The sequence below is a fragment of the Danio rerio genome, chromosome 3 (assembly GCF_049306965.1).
Source record: "Danio rerio strain Tuebingen ecotype United States chromosome 3, GRCz12tu, whole genome shotgun sequence".
In the NCBI taxonomy this organism is placed as follows: Eukaryota; Metazoa; Chordata; class Actinopteri; order Cypriniformes; family Danionidae; genus Danio; species Danio rerio.
The window spans coordinates 65027486-65050000 of NC_133178.1; the positions used below are offsets into that span (position 1 = coordinate 65027486).

Below are 22515 nucleotides of genomic sequence, written 5' to 3' on the forward strand. Positions count from 1 at the left end.
TTTCCAAAAATCTATTTATTGTTATAAAACCATAAGAATTAACATATTTTATCCATAACTATACTGAAAATAAAAATAGTTGTTTATAGTTACTATATACTATATAGTTACTATAGTAGCTTATAGTTACTAGTTCTATTGGATTGCGACCCCTGGGGTAATTACATTATATTAAAGGCAGCAATAGCGTCAGATGCATTTGATTTTATAACATCAGGTTATACTTTCTGGAACATTTAAAGCACTGACACAAATTTAATTGGTGTGTCTGCGTCATTGCATGCAAGGTTTCTGTATTTGTAACCACCTCAGAGGATATTGGGGGTCGCGAGTCACTAGCATTGTTATTTTGGGGGTCGCGGGCTGAAAAGTTTGGGAACCCCTGCTCTAAATGACATCATGAGGGCGGATACTTTCATTTTCACTGTTACAGGCACTCGCCTCTACTCGTGTTCAAACCAAAAGATCAGCTTGGTTCGAACTTAGATTGGTGTGGTTTTTCACATGGCAGGTTTTTACCTCCTTCATACATGTGTAGATCGAGTTTAATGACTTGATGAGGGAATATGTCTTGACAATCCAGCATTGACTCATTATTTTAATGCAACAAGTAAAATCCTACATAACTTCACGCTTTAACAAACAGTCAAGCAGGTGGCACACCATAAGCACCGCGACACGGCGCGCACATGACAGTTTAAACTATCACACACCAGACGCGCACATTCGCATGATATTTCACATGAGACTAATCACTAATCGTGGCACTCTGTGTCGCGGCTGAAATATGATCTGCATCCTGAATCGTGGCTGGGCGGCGTTGGTGTGTGTATAGAAACCTGTTTAGAATTCTAAAATCCATGGTGCTGCGCGTCGCAGAGCGTCGCTTCTGGTGTGCGACCTGCTTCATACAGACTAAACCAAAGCGCATTGGTGGAATTATAATGTATCCAAGTATTTTTTGTTAAAAATCGCGATTTCTTGATTTAATATAAAATTAACTCGTCGTCAAACGTAAATTCGAATTAATCGAAAAAATCGCCCAGCCCTACTTCAAGACAACATTGGCCAGTGTTTTAGTTTCATTGTCCGACGCCTGTATATTTAAATTAAGAGTATACATGTACCAGATGAAACAAGTGGCTCTATTTGGGAAGAATTCATAATTTTAGATCAGTTGCGATGGTTTTTGGAGATCATTTTTGCTATCGTGATAGTTAAATTCTATAATTGGTAACGCTATTCCCGACTCGACATTGCAAATCCTGTGATGCGATTATTACAGATGCAATAGCTATCACAACTCTGATTTGTTTACTCTACTTTCTTCTCAGCGAAAGCACAGACGCTCAAAGTTGCCCGACCACAATGGCCAGGAGCAGAATCTGGACCCTGCTATCTTTGATTCTGGGGCAAACCACGGTCAATGGAGGCTGCGCCAGGACCAACCCGCGGTCACCGCTATCATCAGGAGAGGGTCCAGACGGAGAAACAAGCCCCCTTTAAAGGACAAGAGTTTTGGCGGGCCTGAAGATGGAGTGGCGGTCGAAAAAGTCGCCCATTATGATCCGTCAAGCAGCCGTAACTTCAGCGAGACGCGGGCAGGGGAAACGGCCAAAATCCATCTGGTGGCACCGGGAGAGCCTGGCAGCGTTGAAGGTGCCCCACAGGTCCCGAGCAGTGACTTTGTGCCCAAATGTGAGATCTCGGGCAAGGATGCCCTGTCTGCCCTCCACCGTGCGGGTTCACGGCAGTGCAGACAGGAGATTGCCAACATCGTGTGCCAACACCAAGCAGGACAGCTCATGCCTCAGTCTCTGCCTCAGTTTTGCCCACAGCATGGTAAATACACACTTTCATCCATCATATATCCAGTGCCAATCAGGTTTCAAAGTTAAAGGAACTCTCTTTTAGGAAGTGGGCTCATTTTTCACAGCTTTCTTAAAATTAATCTGTTGACCATTTAGAAATCCATTCAGCTTATCTCCAGGTCTGGCGGGAGAATTTTTAGCTTAGCTTAGCATAGATCATTGAATCAGATTAGACTATTAGCATCTAATTCAAAACTGTTTTTGCTAGCTATCCTATTTAAAGCTCGACTTTTCTGTAGTTTACATTGTGTTCTAAGACTGACGTTAAATTTAAGAAGTAGCTATTTTCTAGTTCGATATGGCTAGGAACTATACTCTAATTCTGGTTTATTAATCAACCCTGCTGAAAAATCCAGCTTAAACCAGCCTGGGCTGGTTTTAGCTGGTCGACCAGTCTGGTTTTAGAGGGGTTTTGGCCACTTCCAGGCTGGTTTCCAGCCATTTCCAGCCTGGTTTTAGCTGGTCAGGTCAAAACAAGCTATGTCCAGCCTAAACCAGGCTGGTTAAGCTGGTTTTAGATGGTTTTAGCTGGTCACTTTCCAGCCTGACCAGCTAAGACCAGGCTGGAAATGACTAGAAACCAGCCTGGAAGTGACCAAAACCCCTCTAAAACTAGGCTGGTCGACCAGCTAAAACCAGCCAACCATCCTAGGCTGGTTTAAGCTGGATTTTTCAGCAGGGAAGGAATTTGCTGCCACACCATGGCTGCAGCAGCGCAGCAATATTGCGCAGCACCTGAAAATAGTTCCCTGGTAGATAACTACGTAACAGCGCTGCATAAAATCATTGCATCAGGCGATCAAATTACAATTTTTTTAGGGTGATGCTAACGGTCTGGATTTAATTATCTTTGCTCAGCTAAGCTAAATGTGCTTCCGCTACACCCAGATTAGTGTCTGAATGGATTAAAAAATGGTCAAACTCAACTATTTAACTGAAAAATGAGACCATTTCCAATAATAAAAAGTGTAGCGTTCCTTTAACTGAAGTGAACAATGTGTTTTGTCCTCCTCTAGTGATCTCCAGCGCCGTCCAGCATGTGGATTTTGCTGATGCTGACCTCTCTAAGGTGGAGAACCCAGTCAGGGTTGTTTTTGTGCTGGTGGTTCACGGACGAGCAGTTCGACAGTTGAAGCGTCTCCTGAAAGCTATATATCACAAGGACCACTTTTATTACATCCACGTCGACAAGGTAAGCTGAATAATGCACCAGGATATGTATATATATATATATATATATATATATATATATATATATATATATATATATATATATATATATATATATATATATATTAGTTATGTACCTATGAGGGTCCAAACGCTTACACACTGCTGAATACACACAAGATGTACAGCAACACAAATATCTTTACACATGAAAACTATTAAAGGATTAAAATGTTATGTAAAAGTGATTATTTTCTACATGCATATAAACAGCACTGCCTCCATGCCTTCTTCACCTCGGAGGGCTTTTCCAGTTCATTCATGACAATCTGCATCTCTATAATGTTGTTATTATTATTAGCAGTATTATTGATTATATGCAGATTTATATTTGCTTTAATAAACACAAGTGTAGATTTGTCCATCTGTGGGGTTTTGGAGACGTCTGCATCACCATATGTGGATAAGAACAGGACGTGTGTTTGGATATAACTCAGTCTTCTGACCACACTTCATTATTATTGTTCATTTATTCCTTTGCTGGAAATTGGAACTGAATTTAGAAATAGTTTTGACACAAATCTTTGTGCTTCACAAATGAAATTAAATATGTGGGCTAATGGATGTGTTCAGAGGAGTGAGTGCCCACCGCTTCCTTACTCCACCAAAGTAAAGGAGCAAAGTAAAGAGTAAAGGTAAAGAGGCTGAATAGAAGAGGCTCATTCTTTATCCTTGCGCTGCAGATGCTCTGTTTTCTCAGTTTTTCACATACAAAGTCGCCGTGTAAATGGCAAATGCGCCATGGAGCGACGCAACCGACTCTTAAAGGCAATGTGAGATGAGACTGTTTATGTTATGTTTAAAACACACTCAAAACTCATGGTTGTTGCTAGATCGGATATGGTTGCGGCCAGAAGTTAATTAGAATTATTTATATTATTTATTAAATTTCGCATTTATTGTATATTATTAATGCCAACCCCCACCGCAATCCTAAACCCAACCGCCACAGTAACTTAAAACAGTAGTTGTACCGGGTATTTTTTATTCTATCTATTAAATTAAATTACCCAATAAATTGTATTTTGTAGCTACTACCTCCACCCGACCACAACCCTAAACCCAACCGTCACAGTACTGTAAAATATTTATTATTGTTATGCAGTGTCATAAAAAAGGCTACTATAATTGATGTACATATCGCACTTCCGGCCGGCTGCGTATCCAATCTAGCCTTTACCTAAACTCATTAAAAGAATAAGCACAACCCTGTTAGACCCTGCGCTGGAACGCAGATCGCATTTATCCATCCTTAAAACGGCAAAAGTGGATTCAGACACGCCCTTAATGCTTTTGCGCTATGCGCTTTAGACTTTGTGCCTAGATCATTAAAATAGAGCCCCTTGTCTTGTTTTCAGAAATAAGACTGAATTAAGCAAGTTTTTCCTTGACAAGCTAAATAATGTCAATAGGTTAAGCAAAATAGACATATCTCAAAGTGACAACAAGATTAGTTTTCATTATAGTTTTCAGGAAATAAAAACTTAATTTTGACTTATTTCTGAAAACAAGACAAAATGTTTAGAAAATGCTTCTTGATTTCTGAATTTTTAGATTGGACTAGAAACAAGACAAGCCCTCCTCATTGTGAATCTCTCTGAATAAAAGACTAGTTGATAAGTCAGTGCAGTGTTTGATTTTCTTTAGTCATGTTGCCTTTACTAGCCAATATTTCAAAGCACACTGATGTGTATTTATGCAAGTCACATGTCAGTAAAAGCATTCTCTCATTGGTCAGAGCGCACCTGTGTACATTCCTCTGTGTCATCCATTATGATGGATCTACAAGTTCACCTGTGGGCTTATTCTGTCTTTTGTATATGAGCCAGGAGTAAAAACACCCTTGACTATGACTGAAGACTGCTGTATTGTCTCTCGCAGCGCTCCAACTACATGCATCGGGAGGTGTTGAAGATGGCGGAGCTCTACCCCAATGTGAGAGCCACACCCTGGCGCATGGTGACCATCTGGGGTGGAGCCAGTCTGCTGAAGGCCTACCTGCGCAGCATGCATGATCTGCTGTCCATGCTGGACTGGAAGTGGGACTTCTTTATCAACCTCAGTGCCACCGACTTCCCCACAAGGTCAGCATATAGTTAGGGTTGTCAAAGTGACTGTTCAAAACTAGCCTAGAGCGCCGTCTGCTGTTCAAAACTAGCCTAGAGCGCCGTCTGCAGTTCAAAACTAGCCTAGAGCGCCGTCTGCTGTTCAAAACTAGCCTAGAGCGCCGTCTGCAGTTCAAAACTAGCCTAGAGCGCCGTCTCCTGTTTAAAACTAGCCTAGAGCTCCACCTGCTGTTAAAAACTAGCTTAGAGCACCATCTTCTGTTAAAAACTATCCTAGAGTGCCGTCTCCTGTTCAAAACTAGCCTAGAACGCTGTCTGCAGTTAAAAACTAGCCTAGAGCTCCGCCTGCTGTTAAAAACTAGCTTAGTGCACCATCTTCTGTTAAAAACTATCCTAGAGTGCCGTCTGCAGTTAAAAACTAGCCTAGAACAGATCTTCTGTTAAAAATTTGCCTAGAGCCCCACCTGCTGGTACAAACTAGCTTAGAGAGCTATCTTCAGTTCAAAACTAGCCTAGAGCACCGTTTGCTGTTCAAAACTAGCCTAGAGCGCCTTCTGCTGTTTAAAACTAGCCTAGAGCACCATCTGCTATTCAAAACTAGCCTAGAGTGCCGTCTGCTGTTCAAAACTAGCCTAGAGCTCCGCCTGCTGTTCAAAACTAGCCTGGAGAACCGTCTGCTGTTAAAAACCAGCCTAGAACAGATCTTCTGTTAAAAATTTGCCTAGAGCCCCGCCTGCTATTAAAAACTAGCTTAAAGCGATATCTTCAGTTCAAAACTAGCCTAGAGCGCCGTTTGCTGTTCAAAACTAGCCTTGAGCGCCTTCTGCTGTTTAAAACTAGCCTAGAGCGCCATCTGCTGTTCAAAACTAGCCTTGAGCGCCTTCTGCTGTTCAAAACTAGCCTAGAGCGCCATCTGCTGTTCAAAACTAGCCTAGAACACCATCTTCTCTTCTAAAGTGGCCTACAACGCCATCTTCTGTTAAATACTAGCCCAACGCACCGTCTGCTGTTTAAAACTAGCCTAGAGCACCGCCTGCTGTTCAAAACTAGCCTAGAGCGCCGTCTGGTTTTTCTAAACTAGCCTCGAGCGCCTTCTGCTGTTCAAAACTAGCCTAGAGCGCCATCTGCTGTTCAAAACTAGCCTAGAGCGCCGTCTGCTGTTCGAAACTAGCCTAGGGTGCTGTCTGCTGTTAAAACTAGCCTATAGCACCAACTGTTGTTAAAAACTAGCCTAGAGCGCCATCTTCTTTTTAAAACTAGTCTAGAGTGCCATCTGCTGTTTAAAACTAGCCTAGAGCGCCGTCTGCTGTTGAAAACTGACCTAAAGCGGCATCTGCTGTCAATAATTAGCCTAGAGCGCCATCTTCTGTTCGAAAGTAGCCTAGAGCGCCATCTTTTGTTAAAAACTATTCTAGAGTGCCGTCTGCTGTTCAAAACTAGCCTAGAGCGCTGTCTGCTGTTAAAACTAGCCTAGAGCGCTGTCTGCTGTTAAAACTAGCCTACAGCGCTGTCTGCTGTTAAAACTAGCCTAGAGCGCTGTCTGCTGTTGAAACTAGTCTAGAGTGCCGTCTGCTGTTCAAAACTAGCCTAGATCACTGTTTGCTGTTGAAAAATAACCTAAAGCGGCATCTGCTGTTAATAATTAGCCTAGAGCACTGTCTGTTGTTAAACGCTAGCCTGGAGCGCCGTCTGCTCTTAAAAATTAGCCTAGAGCGTTGTCTGCTGTTTAAAACTAGCGTAGAGCGTTGTCTACTGTTACACTAAGCTGAGAGTTGATATAAGTGAGAATAACTATGCATTTTGAAAACTGCAGCTCTATATTTTTGTGAATCTTTCGTTTTATTGCATCAAATGTATAATTATGTAATGTGGAATTAACCTTTCATGCACTCTTAAGAACCTTAGCTTTGGAAAAGCTGGACTACCAGTTTTTTTCAATAGTTCAAAAGGTAACCAGGATGATGCTATCAATGCTATTCTCCTGGAGGATGCTATCCCAGAATTCACTGCAGTATTTCTTCTTTTATTTTATTTTTTTACCTGAGATGATTAATGATGTTGATTTATGAGATGCGCATGAATAAATCTCAGAGTTTACATCCGAAGACGTCAGGTCTCAGAGCGTGTTGATGCTGGCAAATCTGCCTCTTTGTCTGCAATCTGTTTCGGGGAGGATTTCTCCAACACTTCAGAGCCTTACAATTTCACAATCCCCCCCAGCTGTTGATGCCGTTTTCTTTTTTTAAAGCCCGCTAAATAAGCTAAATGGGTGTACATGGCCTGCTGCACATGTAGACGCTGATACGGACCAAATCCTGTCAGCAGCAGCAGCAGAATTCCTCTCAGATGAAGACTTCACCCACGCCACCCTGCAGTCAGCGCCGGCTTTCTGACATAATCCCTGGTTTTATCTCCTCTCTCCTCTCTCACTATCGCTCTCAAACAGGACCAACGATGAGCTGGTGGCTTTTCTCTCCCAGAACCGTGACAAGAACTTCCTCAAGTCTCACGGCAGAGAGAACGCGAGGTAAACTTTCATTTCTCATTCAGATTTAGGTAGGCCTACTAGCTATCTTCCACATCATCTACTGCTGGATGATACATGGGTGGGAATGAAGCAGATTAGATTCATTAACACATTCAAGTGAGTTCTTAAAGGAATGCTCCATTTAGTTTGGAAACAGGCTCATGTTTAGCTCCCCTAGAGGCAAACTGCTGAGTTTTACCACTTTTGAATCCTTTCAGCAGATCTCTATGTCTGACGGGAGCACTTTTAGCTTAGCATAGATCATTGAATCGGATTAGACCATTAGCATCTCGCTCCAAAACTGTAAAAAAGTGTTTAGGTAATTTTCCTATTTAAAGCTCGACTCTTTTGTAGTCACATCATGTGCTAAGACAGACCAAAAAAATTAAAAGTTCCTTATTTCAAGGCTGATACGACTAGGAACTATATAACAACATCAACAGCCTAAGGTTTCAAGACATTTGTGCTGCCCAAACCACAGGAGAGAGAAAATTCTCCAGCAGGATAGCGCTCCTTCTCATACTTCAGCCTCCACATCAAAGCTCCTGAAAGCGAAGAAGGTCAAGCTGCTCCAGGATTGGCCAGCCCAGTCACCAGACATGAACATTATTGAGCATGTCTGGGGTAAGATGGAGGAGGCGTTGAAGATGTACACAAAGAGTCTTGATGAGCTCTGGGAGTCCTGCAGGAAGACTTTCTTTGCTATTCCAGATGACTTTAATAATCAGTGATTTGAGTCAGTGCAGAGATGTATGGATGCAGTCCTCCTAGCTCATGATGGAGTCAGACACAATATTCATTCTGTCTCCACTGCAGCAGGACTTTATATTCTATACTGGACATTATTTCGGTTCAGTGACAGGACTTTTGTCTAAACACAGTCAGACCTTACTGTCCTGATCAAATCATTCAAAATCAAGGCATGATTATGTTTTATCGGGGTTAAAATAAGCGTCATCTAGAGTAGGGGTTCCCAAACGTTTCAGCCCACAACCCCCAAAATGAAAAAGATAATGCCAGTGACTCGCGACCCCAATATCCTCTGAGGTGGTTATAAATACAGAAATCTTGCATGCAATGGCGCACACACACACACACACACACACACACACCAATAGACCAAGTCTATTCTTCGTTTAATTTTTTAAAATGTATTTCAGTGCTGTAAATAGGCCAGAAAGTTTAACCCGGTGTTATAAACTCAATCTGCTGCATCTGACGCTATTGCTCTGTCTTTAATATAATGTAATTACCCCAGGGGTCGCAATCCAATAGAACAAGTAACTATAAGCTACTATAGGAACTATAAACAACAATTTTTGTCTTCAGTCGGTTATAGATAAAATATGGTAATTTTTATGGTTTAATAAAAATAAATAGGCTTTTGGAAATCACCAGGCGACCCCCCTCTTCATTGTCCCGCAACGCCTCGGGGGGCCTCTAGAACCACTGATCTAGAGGCCTTTGCCTTTTATATAAGCAACTTCTGATACCAACTAGAAGTCATAAGGGACCGAGCACCGGAACGATGCGTAAGCCCTATTGGAATTGCACATTTCTTCTTATTATTCTTTTCTAGAATGGATCCGTATTTTGAGGGTCTAAACATGCCCGAAAACTCACAAAACTTTGCACACGCCCCAAAAGTGCCGAAAACGTATCTTTGTTATAGGTTTTCGGAAGTGGGCGTGGAATAATGACTTAACAGCGCCACCTATGCACATTTGGCAAACTGGCCCTCGAGGTACGTTTCACGTACACGCACGAAAATTGGCACACACCTCAAACATGGCAATACCTACAAAAAAAGTATTTTGGAGCCAAATCTCAAACCCAACAGGAAGTCGGATATTTTTTACTTCCTCAGCCAAAAAAGTGCCGTTTTGCCATATTCAGGCGTTGTATTTTAACGAACTCCTCCTTGGGATTTATTCGGATCAACACCAAAATTGGCTTTTTGTCATCTAAAGGCCTTGGTGATGTTAAATGCGAAGATCTAGAGTTTTCGTCGAAGGGCGTGTCCGTGGTGGTCTCGCAAACTTTGACGATTCACCACGAAACAAGAAATTGTTCTAACTCAGGCATGCATTAAACCAGGGGTCACCAAACTTATTCCTGGAGGGCCAGTGTCCTGCAGATTTTATCTTCAACCCTAATCAAACACACCTGAACAAGCTAATCAAGGTCTTACAAGGTATACTTGAAACATCCAGGCAGGTGTGTTGAGGCAAGATGGAGATAAACCCTGCAGGGACACCGGCCCTCCAGGACCAGGATTGGCGAACCCTGCATTAAACAATCTGACTTGAAACTCACACGTTTGATAACAGTCCTGATCTGAACACGTTTACATGCCAGTATCCAGTTACAGTTATAGCTCCACCTGCTGGCAACAGGAAAGGACCTGTTTTACAGTGTAACAAACTCCTCCTACAAATTATATCACATCCAATCTATGTTCTGATACTGTAGTCTAAAGGCCTTTGTGATGCTAAACTGTGAGGATCTAGAGTTTTCGTCGAAGGGCGTGTTCAGTGCTTCGCCATGGAGGAGGAAGTACTTATAACTCAACACACAATAGCCCCTTTCACACAGTGATATCGGTAAATATATGGAAAATTTCCGGAACGACTTTACCGGTAATTTCAAAAAAGCGCTGTTCACACAGGCGAGGATGTTACGGAATTTTTCTGGAAAAGAGCATTCACACATCCTTTCCAAAATACTGGTAAATTCTGACATCATTAACCAGAAATGAGCTCTAAACGGATGTGCTTGTATTTGTAAACATTTGACTACATTACGAACTCTGTGGATGATCAGTATTGTGAACGACTTCAATGAAAACATGAAGAGAAACACTTTCGTATGTCAAGATGTACATGATATGTGTGTGCTGGCGCTCATGGGCTGTTTCACGGGCACACGCAAAGCTTGAAGGTAAACAAACAACGGCTTATTACAAGCATCTTATCGATAATTAATTACACTGTTGGCATTAAGATGAACATATAAATGTTACCTGACTAACATCTAGCAGCTAAATGTGCCTGGAAAAATATTCAAAGGCTTTTATTCTCATAAACCGCGCTCACGTGAATGCGTCTCACTGCTCTGATTGGCTAAAGCAGGCGTCTCATGTCAGCACGTTCTAGACGTGCACGCGCTCTTTCCGGCAATCTTCCTTCTGCGTTCACACAGCGCAGCATTCCGGCATTCCTGCTTGCAGCTTTACGCCCTATTCACACTGGGGGTCAGCGTCAACGCTTCCCATTCACTTTGAATGGGTGACATCAGGCGTAACCGAACTGCATTGTGGATCCGTCGGCACCGCTTCAGAAGCGTTGCTCGCTGCAGAAGTTGGGACTAGCTCAACTTTTCAAGCGCCAACGGAAGCGTCAGCCAATCAGATCGCTGTATGCAAATACACCAGCTCAGACAGTGGCCTATTGCTGACTGGATTTCATTGGCTGACGCTTTTATGACGATCGCTTCAGCCCCAACTTCAGACACGCCTTCAGTCAAGCGTTGACGCTGAAGCCCCGTGCGAATAGGACGTTAATTACTTGTTTTTCCTAGAACTTGGACTGGACCTGACTTGTGTCAGGTAGTGTAGTCCCTCCTTAGTACTATTTATAGATACTGCTTAGCATCATTGCTCCTATATAAGTATATAAACCAGCACTGTAAATATCATTTATTGTTTTTGAATTGCCTTAAACACAATCACCTGAAGGTCAAATATAAAAACAAACTGTTCCTTAAAATGGCAATAAACTTTGCGAAAAAACTTTATACAGTAGTTATTCTTTACTCCAGAAATGTGTCCTTTTAATGAGCCTTCTATTGTCATTCATTATGATTTCCAGACATCTTTTGACATGCCTCTTATAAATAATGCAGTCTTAACTAGCGGAGGCAGTGTTTATGGAGACATCAGTCAGCATCCGTCTCTCCGCTGTCACGCAGGTTCATTAAGAAGCAAGGTCTGGACCGCCTGTTTCACGAGTGTGACAACCACATGTGGCGTCTGGGTGAGCGCACCATCCCCGAGGGACTGGAGGTGTCAGGAGGCTCGGACTGGTTTTCTCTCACACGGAAATTTGTGGAGTATGTGGTGAACTCGCAGGATGAGCTGGTGACAGGACTCAAGCAGTTCTACACCTACGCCCTTCTGCCTGCTGAGGTAATTCACAGGATTTTCAGGAAATCAGTGTATAGTCACATGAACTTTTAATTTCCAGTCAGCCAGCCCAGGCATTTCCGCTCTTGTCATTACAGAATCGTTACATATATGATCTGATTTCTTTAAAAATCAGTGATCTTCTCTGCCTCATTGATATACAATATAAAGGAGGTTTCAGACTAGACAAGAAGCACTGCATTAAATGTCATTTTTCCTTGCCATGTCTTTAAAATCAAAATTTTTCCCCAATATTTTCGATGGAGTTTCTGGACTAGCCTGCTGCTACTGATGACGCTAGCATTTGCCTTCCTCTCATTATAGACTCAACTAAATGAATGCTTAAGTCTGTTTATTTAATTAAGTCTGTATTTTAATTACATTACAACATTGATGCTGTACAAGGAAACTTATGAAATTAAAAATAGTCACATCAACCGTTCATCTGAGGTTTCAAAATGCGCTGTTATTCTCTCTTAAATCAATTCTGAGTTTAGTTTTGAACAGCAGATGGCGCTCTAGGCTATTGTTGAACAGCAGATGGCGCTCTAGGCTATTGTTGAACAGCAGATGGTGCTGTAGGCTATTGTTAAACAGCAGATGGTGCTCTAGGCTAGTTTTAAACAGCAGATGGCGCTCTAGGCTAATTTTGAACAACAGAAAATGGCGCTCTAGGCTAGTTTTAAACAGCAGATATCGCTCTAGGCTAGTTTTAAACAGCAGATGTCGCTCTAGGCTAGTTTTGAACAACAGAAAATGGTGCTCTAGGCTAGTTTTAAACAGCAGATATCGCTCTAGGCTAGTTTTAAACAGCAGATGGCGCTCTAGGCTAGTTTTGAACAACAAAAAATGATGCTCTGGGCTAGTTTTTAACAGCAGATGGCGCTTTAGGCTAGTTTTGAACAGCTGATAGCGCTCTAAGCTAGTTTTGAACTGCAGATGGCAATCTAGGGTAGTTTTGAACTGCAGATGGCGCTCTAGGCTAGTTTTGAACAGCAGATAGCGCTCTAGGCTAGTTTTGAACAGCAGATAGCGTTCTAGGCTAGTGTTTAACAGCAGATGGCGTTCTAGGCTAGTTTTGAACAGCTGATATCGCGCTAGGCTAGTTTTGAACTGCAGATGGCGCTTTAGGCTAGTTTCGAACTGCAGATGGCACTCTAGGGTAGTTTTAAACAGTAGATGGCGCTCTAGGCTAATTTTGAACAACAGAAAATGGCGCTCTAGGCTAGTTTTAAACAGCAGATATCGCTCTAGGCTAGTTTTAAACAGCAGATGTCGCTCTAGGCTAGTTTTGAACAACAGAAAATGGTGCTCTAGGCTAGTTTTAAACAGCAGATATCGCTCTAGGCTAGTTTTAAACAGCAGATGGCGCTCTAGGCTAGTTTTGAACAACAAAAAATGGTGCTCTGGGCTAGTTTTTAACAGCAGATGGCGCTCTAGGCTAGTTTTGAACAGCTGATAGCGCTCTAAGCTAGTTTTGAACTGCAGATGGCACTCTAGGGTAGTTTCGAACTGCAGATGGCGCTCTAGGCTAGTTTTGAACAGCAGATAGCGCTCTAGGCTAGTTTTGAACAGCAGATAGCGCTCTAGGCCAGTGTTTAACAGCAGATGGCGTTCTAGGCTAGTTTTGAACAGCTGATATCGCGCTAGGCTAGTTTTGAACTGCAGATGGCGCTTTAGGCTAGTTTCGAACTGCAGATGGCACTCTAGGGTAGTTTTAAACAGTAGATGGCGCTCTAGACTACTGTTTATCAACAGAGGGCACCCCAGGCTGTTTTGAATTGCAGACGGAGCTCTAGGCCAGTGTTTAACTGCAGAAGGCGCTCTAGGCTAGTTTTTTTACCAGCAGACCGGGCTCTTGGCTAGTTTTTAACAGCAGACAGCACTCTAGGTTAGTTTTGAACTGCAGATGGCGCTCTAGGCTAGTGTTTAACAGCAGATGGTGCTCTAGGCTAACGTTTAACAGTAAATGGCCCTCTAGGATAGTTTTGAACTGCAGATGGCGCTCTAGGCTAGTTTTGAACTGCAGATGGCGCTCTAGGCTAGTATTTAACAGGATATGGTGCTCTAGGCTAGTTTTAAGTAGCAGAATGTGTGTGTGCTGTTTGTAGAGTTTGTGTATCAGTTCATGAATAGTTTCAGCTGTGTGTTCTTGCGATTAGCAGAAAAGCGGAACAGGTGTGAGTGTGTGGTGCATGACCGGATTTGTAGTTCCTTTGGTGGCAGATTTGAAGCTCTCCAGCGATCTGTATGGAGTAGATCGCTGGTAATTGTAAGGCATAACATGACGTTGTTCATTTTAGGTCTGCACAGTATTGTACTTCGTCTTAAGGTTGATCTTTTACTGCTTAAAGTAAAGTTACAACTACAAAGTCTTCTTTTAAACACTCAAAAGGCTTCATAATGTGCTCATAATATTTATTTTACTGCTTTATGCAGCAGTAATATATTGAGAGGTGATTAAAGCTATTAAGATAAATCAAATAAGCCAAGTACATTGAAACATGAAATTTAAAACAACCCAGTACTGGGGAACACCCATACACACTCATTCACACACACTCATACACTTTGGCCAATTTAGTTTATTCAATGCCCCTATAGCGCATGTGTTTGGACTGTGGGGGAAACCCACGGCAACACGAGGAGAACATGCAAACTCCACACAGAAATGCCAACTGGCCCAGTCGGGACTCAAACCAGCGACCTTCTTGCTGTGAGGCGACAGTGCTAACCACTGAGCCATCATGCCGCCCCTTAAATTACAACTTAACTAATAAAAAACAAACCAGATATGACACACATTGTATCTTGGCCACTAAATATGGTTGAATCATTATTTCATAAATGTGTTGATGTGATACTCTGTTAGGTAATTTCATTTATTATGGAGTAAACATCACGCACTGCATCCCTGCGGCTGTATTATATAACTCCTACTGTGCTCTGTCTGGTTTTCAGTCTTTCTTTCACACAGTGTTGGGAAACAGCCACATGTGTGATACTCTGGTGGACAATAATCTCCGCGTGACCAATTGGAACCGGAAGTTGGGCTGCAAGTGTCAGTATAAGCATATAGTGGACTGGTGCGGCTGTTCACCAAATGACTTCAAACCCTCAGACCTCATCAGAATACAGGTCAGTGAAGTGTTAAATGCTCCTTACATAGGGATGGGATGACTCAAGACAAAAAAACAGTCTGAACAGCGTATGTTTATTCTGTGTTGTTTTTTACTACCCTTGAACACCTTGATTAGTTTGATCAGCTGTGTTTGAATAGGGTTGGAGCAAAACTGTGCAGAGCTGCGGCCCTCCAGGAATTGAGTTGGAGACCTATGCTCCAGATCTATTCAAACAATCAGAATGGGTCCCTGTCACTAATTATGCTTTGTGCTCTTATCCCCCTCAACAGCAACTAACTCGGCCTACATTCTTCGCCCGTAAGTTCGAGTCTACAGTGAACCAGGAGGCTATCGAGATCCTGGACAATCATCTGTATGGGCAGTACCCTCCTGGCACAGTGGCACTGAAAGCATACTGGGAAAGCCTGTTTGAGCAGGCAGATGGGGTCTCGTCCCTCAATGATGTGGCCCTCACAGCGTACTCCTCCTTTTTTAGACTGGGCCTCCGTAGGCAAGAGACCTCTCAAAGCAGTTCTGAGGCCTGCAGGTGAGCGAGTCATCCATCTAAATCAGGGGTCACCAATCCTGGTCCTGGAGGGGCCGGTGTCCCTGCAGGGTTTAGCTCCATCTTGCCTCAACACACCTGCCTGGATGTTTCAAGTATACCTAGTAAGAACTTGATTAGCTAGTTCAGGTGTGTTTGATTAGGATTGGAGCTAAAATCTGCAGGACACCGGCCCTCCAGGAACAAGTTTGGTGACCACTGATCTAAATGATCAAGTGACCTATTCTCATCCATCAGTTCATCAAATAATCAGTTACAAATCCTTTATCTCAGTTTAAATCCATTCCTTCATCTCAATCCTTTACCACCCATCCCTTCAAGCCAATACATACATCATTTATCTCCATAATTCCTTCCAATACACTTTTACATTGATCATCCCAGAAAGCTCCATCTCTGTCCCGTCCAATCCAATTATGCTTACACCATCCTTAAAAGCTCCATCCATTCCTCCATCTTCCATCCCTCCAACCCAGTTCATACATCATCAGTCCAATTTATGATCTCAATATCTCTTCAGTTCCTTCCAATCCAATAATGGCTACATCATCCCATCAAGCTCCATCCCAGTCCTGTTGACTCGTCCATCCATAACTCCAACCCCCTTCATACATCATCCTAGTCCAATCCTTAATCCCAATCTATACCCTTAGTTCCTCTCAATCCAATTATTGCTGAATCCTCCCCCAAAACTCCATTCCTGCTTTTCCAAACAAGTTATCCCTCTACTGTCCCCAAATCTCCACCCAGTCCAATTCATTTGTCCATCTTCCATCCCTCCAACCCAGTTCATACATCATCAGTCCAATTTATGATCTCAATATCTCTTCAGTTTCTTCCAATCCAATAATGGCTACATCATCCCATCAAGCTCCATCCCAGTCCTGTTGACTCGTCCATCCATAACTCCAACCCTCTTCATAAATCATCCTAGTCCAATCCTTAATCCCAATCTATACCCTCAGTTCCTTTCAATCCAATTATTGCTGAATCCTCCCCCAAAACTCCATTCCTGTTCTTCCAATCCAATTATGCCTCTACTGTCCCCAAATATCCGCTTCAGTCCAATTCACTTGTCCATCATCCATCTCTGTAACTCTGTTCATACTCTACTCATACATCATTAGTCCAATTTATGATCCAATATATCTCTTCAATTCCTTCCAATACACTTATACCTTGATTATCCCTGTAAGCTCCATCCCTGTTTCTTCCAATCCAATTATGCTTCCACCATCCTCAAAAGCTCCATCCCAGTCCAATTCGTTCCTCTATCTTCCATCCCTCCTACCCAATTCACACATCACCAGTCTAATTTATGATCCCAATATGTCTTAAATTCCTTCCAATCCAGTTATGGCCACATCATCCCTGTTCTCTCCAATAGAATCATGCCTCCACCAAAGCCCCATCGCAGTCCTGTTCATTCCTCCATCCATAACTCCAACCAAGTTCATACATCATCTTAGTCCGATCCTTAATCCCAGTCTGTACTCTCAGTTCCTTCCTATCCAATTATAGCTGAATCCTCCCCCAAAACATTCATGTTTTTCCAATCCAATTATGCCTCCACTTTCCCCAAAGCTCCATGCCAGCCCAATTCATTCCACTATCATCCATCCCCGTAACCCAGTTCATACATCATCAGTTTAATTCACCATCTAATATAACCCTTCAATTCCTTTCAATACACTTATACCTCCATCACCCCCCAAAGCTCCATTGATGTCACTTCCAATACTATTATTTCTCCACTATCCCCAAAAGGTCCATCACTGTCCACATTCATCCCATCATCCATCTCTCCCGCCCAGTTCATACATCATCCTAGTCCAATTGGTCATCCCAATATATGCCCTCAGTTCCTTCCAGCCCAATTAAGCCTCCATCATCCTCAAAAGTGCCATCCCAGTCCCATTTATTCCTTCATCCATGCCAGTTCATCCAATTCAGTCCATCCCAGACCACCTCTTAAATCCATCCAGTCTATCCCTGTAATCAATTTAAACTTTTACTCTAATTTGTCCATCTTTACCTGTTCAGTCCTTTGCATTATAACAGTCCATCGTCCCAGTTTAGACCAGTCAAACCACCATCCATCATACAAGTTAATCTATCCATAAATCACTCCTCCATTACAGTCTTTTTTTCCATTCAATCCATCCAGTCCAATCAATCCTTCCCCTCAATCCATCCCTCCAATCCTCTCCTTCCCATCCATCCTTCTTCTCAATCCAACCCTTCAACCCCCTCCTTTCTATTAATCCATCCAATTAGTTCAATCTGTCCAAACCATCCTTCCCTACAGCCCCCTCATTCCCATCAATCCATCCATCCAGTCCAATGCATCCAATCTATCCTTCCCCTCCAATCCCCTCCTTTCCATCCGTCCATCCCCTCAATCCATCCCTCCTATCCCCTCCTTCCCATTAATCCATCCAATCAGTCCAATCTATCCAATCCATCCTTCCTTTCAGTCCAACCCTCCAACCCCCTTATTCCCTTCAATCCATCCGTCCAATTACATCCTTCTCTTCAATCTGTCCGTCCGTCCAATCGTCCAATTAAATCTGTCTGTCCATCCCATCATCCAATCCAGTCAATTCAATTCCATTCAATCCATTCGTCCATCCATCAAAACTCTTCTATTCAATCCACCCAAACCACTTCAATCCCACCATTGATTATATCCTGACTGACTATCCAGGCATCAGATGAATACTTACCCCATTGTTTTGTTTTTTTTTACCCACAGATTTGAACCCATTGGTTACCCCGTCTCAGTGCACCTGTATTTTTATGATGACCGTTTCCAAGGATACCTGGTCAGGCAGGAGGTGCAGAATATGGTGACCAGGTCCCGTGAGATGCTGGAGGTGTGGGCTGTTCCTCAAGCAACCCTGCAGCTGGAACACAACCTTCATGAGTTTGAGCGCCTCAAACACCTCGAGGTGAGATGCCACATACAGACAATTGTACACACATTAAAATCACAATGTAATTAGTTAATTTTTTGCAACAAGCTGAATGATCATTCCCTTATAGCAAACCAATGGTAAAAGGGATGTAATTAAGAAAATTGGGTCCCACTTTATATAAGCGGCCATCAAAATATAAATACAATGTACTTACTGTGTTCATAATGTATTGCAGAACACTCGAGGTGGGATAGGGTTAGGGACAGGTTTAGTGGTATGGGTAGGTTTAAGGGTGGGTTGTGGTGTTAGGGATGGTCAACCATGTAATTACGACTGTAACTACATATAGGTATTTAATCAATCATAAGTACAATGTAAAAACATGTATTTGCACAATAAGTATATTGTAATAAATAATTAATTTCAGTGCAAATACATATTAATTAAGGCCACTTTATATAAAGTGGGACCGAATATTGTGGCTGAAACCATCAAACTGACATCAACAGAGCAGTACCTCCACTCCAAAAGTAGAAGCAGATGATCAGATTTGATTGAAGATTACCAAAAACAAAGTGGATTGCACGGATTAATTGTTCACCTAAAGCATAACAAGGTGCGCTAGCAAAACATTTTTTTTATGCATGCTGTCTCGTACTAGGTTGGAACCGAATGGGACCCCAAGGAGCGAATCTTCCGCAACTTTGGTGGTGTGATGGGACCTCTAGACGAGCCGGTGGCCGTTCAGAAGTGGGCCCGTGGACCCAACCTGACGGCCACTATAGTGTGGATTGACCCAGCGCACATAGTAGCAGCGTCCTACGACATCAGCATAGATGTTGAGGCAGAATACACGCAATACAAGCCCCCCCTTCAGCGCCCCCTCAGGCCTGGATTGTGGACGGTGCGGGTGCTGCGGTTGTGGGAGCGTGTAGCAGAAGCACGATTTCTGGTCATGCCTCTAGCCTTCAAGGGACGTGAGCCGTTGCGCACAGGTGAGACATCAGTGCTTAAACCATGAAAAGTAAATACCTGGTAGGGTTGTCATGAAAATGCAATTTCAGCACCAATCGGTAATGGATTTTTAAAGAGCCCCTATTATATATTAAAAAGGGTCATATATTGTGCATATATATTGCACTTCAATCATCGTCTGGTTTTGCTCAGCTGCCAAAACTGACCTACAGTGATTAGTCCGGACTGCTGAACGTATCACTGGCACTACCCTTCCTACACTTCAAGAACTGTACTCTTCCAGTGTAAGGGCTTGCAAAATCCCTCTAGATGCCTCACACCCAGCACATTACCTGTTCAATCTGTTACCGCTTCAGCGCACCAAGCACAAAAACAGCCAGACAAAGGAAAAGTTTCTTTCCTCAGGCCATCTACCTCATGAACAGTTAAATATTCGCCTACTGTGCAATAAACGTGCAATTCCTTCTTATACGCATTTGTACACAGCACCTTATAACCTGTATATTTATAACAAATCTGTACAAACAAGTCAAAATCCAGATTTTATTTTTTGACTAACTGCTTTTTAATGTGTTAATTGTGTCTGTTTAATGTTTATCGTATTTCTTTTTATTTATTTTGTGTTGTCACTTTATGTACACTGGAAGCTTCTGTAGCCAAAACAAATTCCTTGTGTGTGTGAAGCACACCTTGCAATAAAACTGATTCTTATATTAATTAATTGTCTTATAATCGGCATTTATTTTTACCTAATTATCCCAACGCTCAGCGATTCATTTGTTCCCAAACCCCTCCTTAGCGCAATGCTAATCTGGACCAATGACAGTCTGTTGGGATTGGTCAACAGCGTTCAGCGCGAGACAGAACGAAATGGCCACCACAGCTTATCAACAATATTGAGGTAGTCAGTGAATCAATGGTTTTAAACAAGGCGTACTTTCAGATTTTCAGCTGGATCTTTCACTTCACTCAGAGCTGTGTTGCACACTACATGCTGAAGGTCATTTTCAAAAACCAATAATAGGGGCTCTTTAAAAACCTCAACTTCCTGCTGTTTGAGCTCTGTTGAGTGCGTACTTAAGCACTGCTGATTGGTCATTGTGCTCATGTGCTCAACAGAAATGGCTGTAAAGGTCATGTTTACCAGTTACTGCTTAACAAATGCTAAGTTAACTATTTGCTATCACCATGGTTGATTAACAGCATTTAATTGTGACTTAATATAAAGTGTTTTGGTTTTTTACCCTGCTGTTTACTGTGTGGTAAATAAGTATTGAAAACGTCGCCATTTTTCTCAGAAAACATACTTCTAAAGGTGCTGTTGACTTGAATTTTTCACCGGATGTTGGTAACAACCAAAGAAATCCATATCGGCAAAGAAAACTAAACTAATTGAAGTTCTGTGTGATAAAATAAAAGACACAAGGAAAAAGTATTGAACACATGAAGAAAGGGAGGTGTAGAAAGGCAGTGAAAGACCAGACAGCAGCTGAAATCTCTTAGTAGTTCTTCAGCAAGCCTCTGCCCTTCCTCAGTGTAAATGAAGATCAGCTGCTTCAGTTCAACATTTACATTAGCAGGAGGATGAAGATGAAACCAGGGTGGACATTTCTGCAAGACAATGATCCAAAACACAGCCAAGGAGACTCTCGAGTGCTTTCAGAGAAAGAAAATCAAGCTGTAGAATGGCCCAGCCAATCACCTGATGTAAATCCGATTAAAAAAAAAGCAAAATAAAGCTCAAATTTGATGAACCCACAGAATCATCAAGATTTTCAGATTGTCTTGACGTCTGTGAGAAACTCACACCTGCGCAATGCATGTTTAATGGCATCTTTAAGCTGCAATCCCATGTCAACAGCTCCTTTAGAAATATTATTTCCAAAAAAAAACATGACCTGTTTAATACTTGTATCCCCACTGTATATATTTATACCCTTCTGACCTTTATCAAACGCACATCTCCTTGTTTCTCCTCTCCAGAAGACCACGGCTGGGTGCACGCAGGTCCTCCGGGTAACGTTTACCTAGAGCAAAGCTTCCAGCAGCTCGCCCATGTGTTAAAGCTGCCTCCAAGTGAGCCGGCCCTGCAGGAGGCACAGAAGAAGACCTCGCTGGTGGGGAAACCACTGGAGGCTTGGGTCGACAGCTCCGTGGGCGCTTTCTGGGTCACTGGAGATACTTGCTCCGAGCGCACCTCCTCCTGTCCCACTATAGGACTCTGCTCCAAAACCTCCTGGAGCTCCTTGTCTCCTGACCCCAAATCAGAACTGGCACCTGTCAAAGCTAACGGTCGCATTAGGTAGCCTCGCAAGCTCAGAAAAACTGAAAATCAGTGATGTTTACGAGTGGTGGTCTTCAAGACCATCCTAATACTAGTTAAAGCACCTCCTGTCGAGGTCGGGAACTAGTCGAGCGCGGATCTGTGAGAGGAATTGATGTTTTGCACACGAAGACTGTCAGACGTGCACATGTACGAGTCTTGCTTATGTTCAGATAAACACCTTGTTACAAGAGTCTTATTAGCACATAGTTTACGGTGTGGGTTTCTGATATGAAGACCCAACAATTTTACACTTTCTTTGTTACGATGAAAATCAACGACAACAAAAAAATGCACATGATTTTCCTCTGGCCAAAATCGGTATTTGCGGAGGCTGTTCGGAGGTCAGTTGCTGGAGTCCTCTGGCTGTGTCGCTATGCTTATTTTGAAGCATTAATATCCGCAGATTTGAAGTGCACTTTACTGTAAGACGGAGCTCCCTCTTGATTGGCTGAATCTCAGCAGGAGGCGGAGCTTGTAGGATCATCGTGCTAATCCGCTGGTGGATCTCGAGTTTCAGATGCTGCATGGAGTCATCGTTCGCATCGACGAAACAAACACTAGCGAAAGCCGTCCAACAGCGAACGGCAGTGTGTTTTTGTAATACTGTGACTCTTCGTCTTCATGTTGAATGTCTTTTTGAGTTGAAAACCACCTCGTCTCCGTTACTGCAAAGTTTGCTCGCAGATTGCAAAAGTCCTGCCTGAGCTGACCCTGCTGAAGATCAGTCTGTGA

At 42.7% G+C, this 22515-nt stretch overlaps 1 protein-coding gene across 2 annotated transcripts in view; it reads left to right on the forward strand.

Moving 5' to 3' along the window:
- xylt2 (xylosyltransferase II) overlaps positions 1 to 22515 on the forward strand; it is a 50577-nt gene that overhangs the window by 26385 nt on the left and 1677 nt on the right. Inside the window, exons 2-11 of one of the 2 annotated variants that reach the window (XM_009299859.5) lie at positions 1335 to 1842; positions 2888 to 3063; positions 4983 to 5185; positions 7614 to 7694; positions 11664 to 11880; positions 14839 to 15015; positions 15290 to 15546; positions 18320 to 18515; positions 19144 to 19477; positions 21444 to 22515. The exon at positions 21444 to 22515 is cut by the window's right edge and continues 896 nt beyond it. In XM_009299859.5, the coding sequence (XP_009298134.1) occupies positions 1335 to 1842; positions 2888 to 3063; positions 4983 to 5185; positions 7614 to 7694; positions 11664 to 11880; positions 14839 to 15015; positions 15290 to 15546; positions 18320 to 18515; positions 19144 to 19477; positions 21444 to 21763 (2469 nt within the window). In that variant the 3' untranslated portion in view covers positions 21764 to 22515. 2 annotated transcript variants of the gene reach the window in all.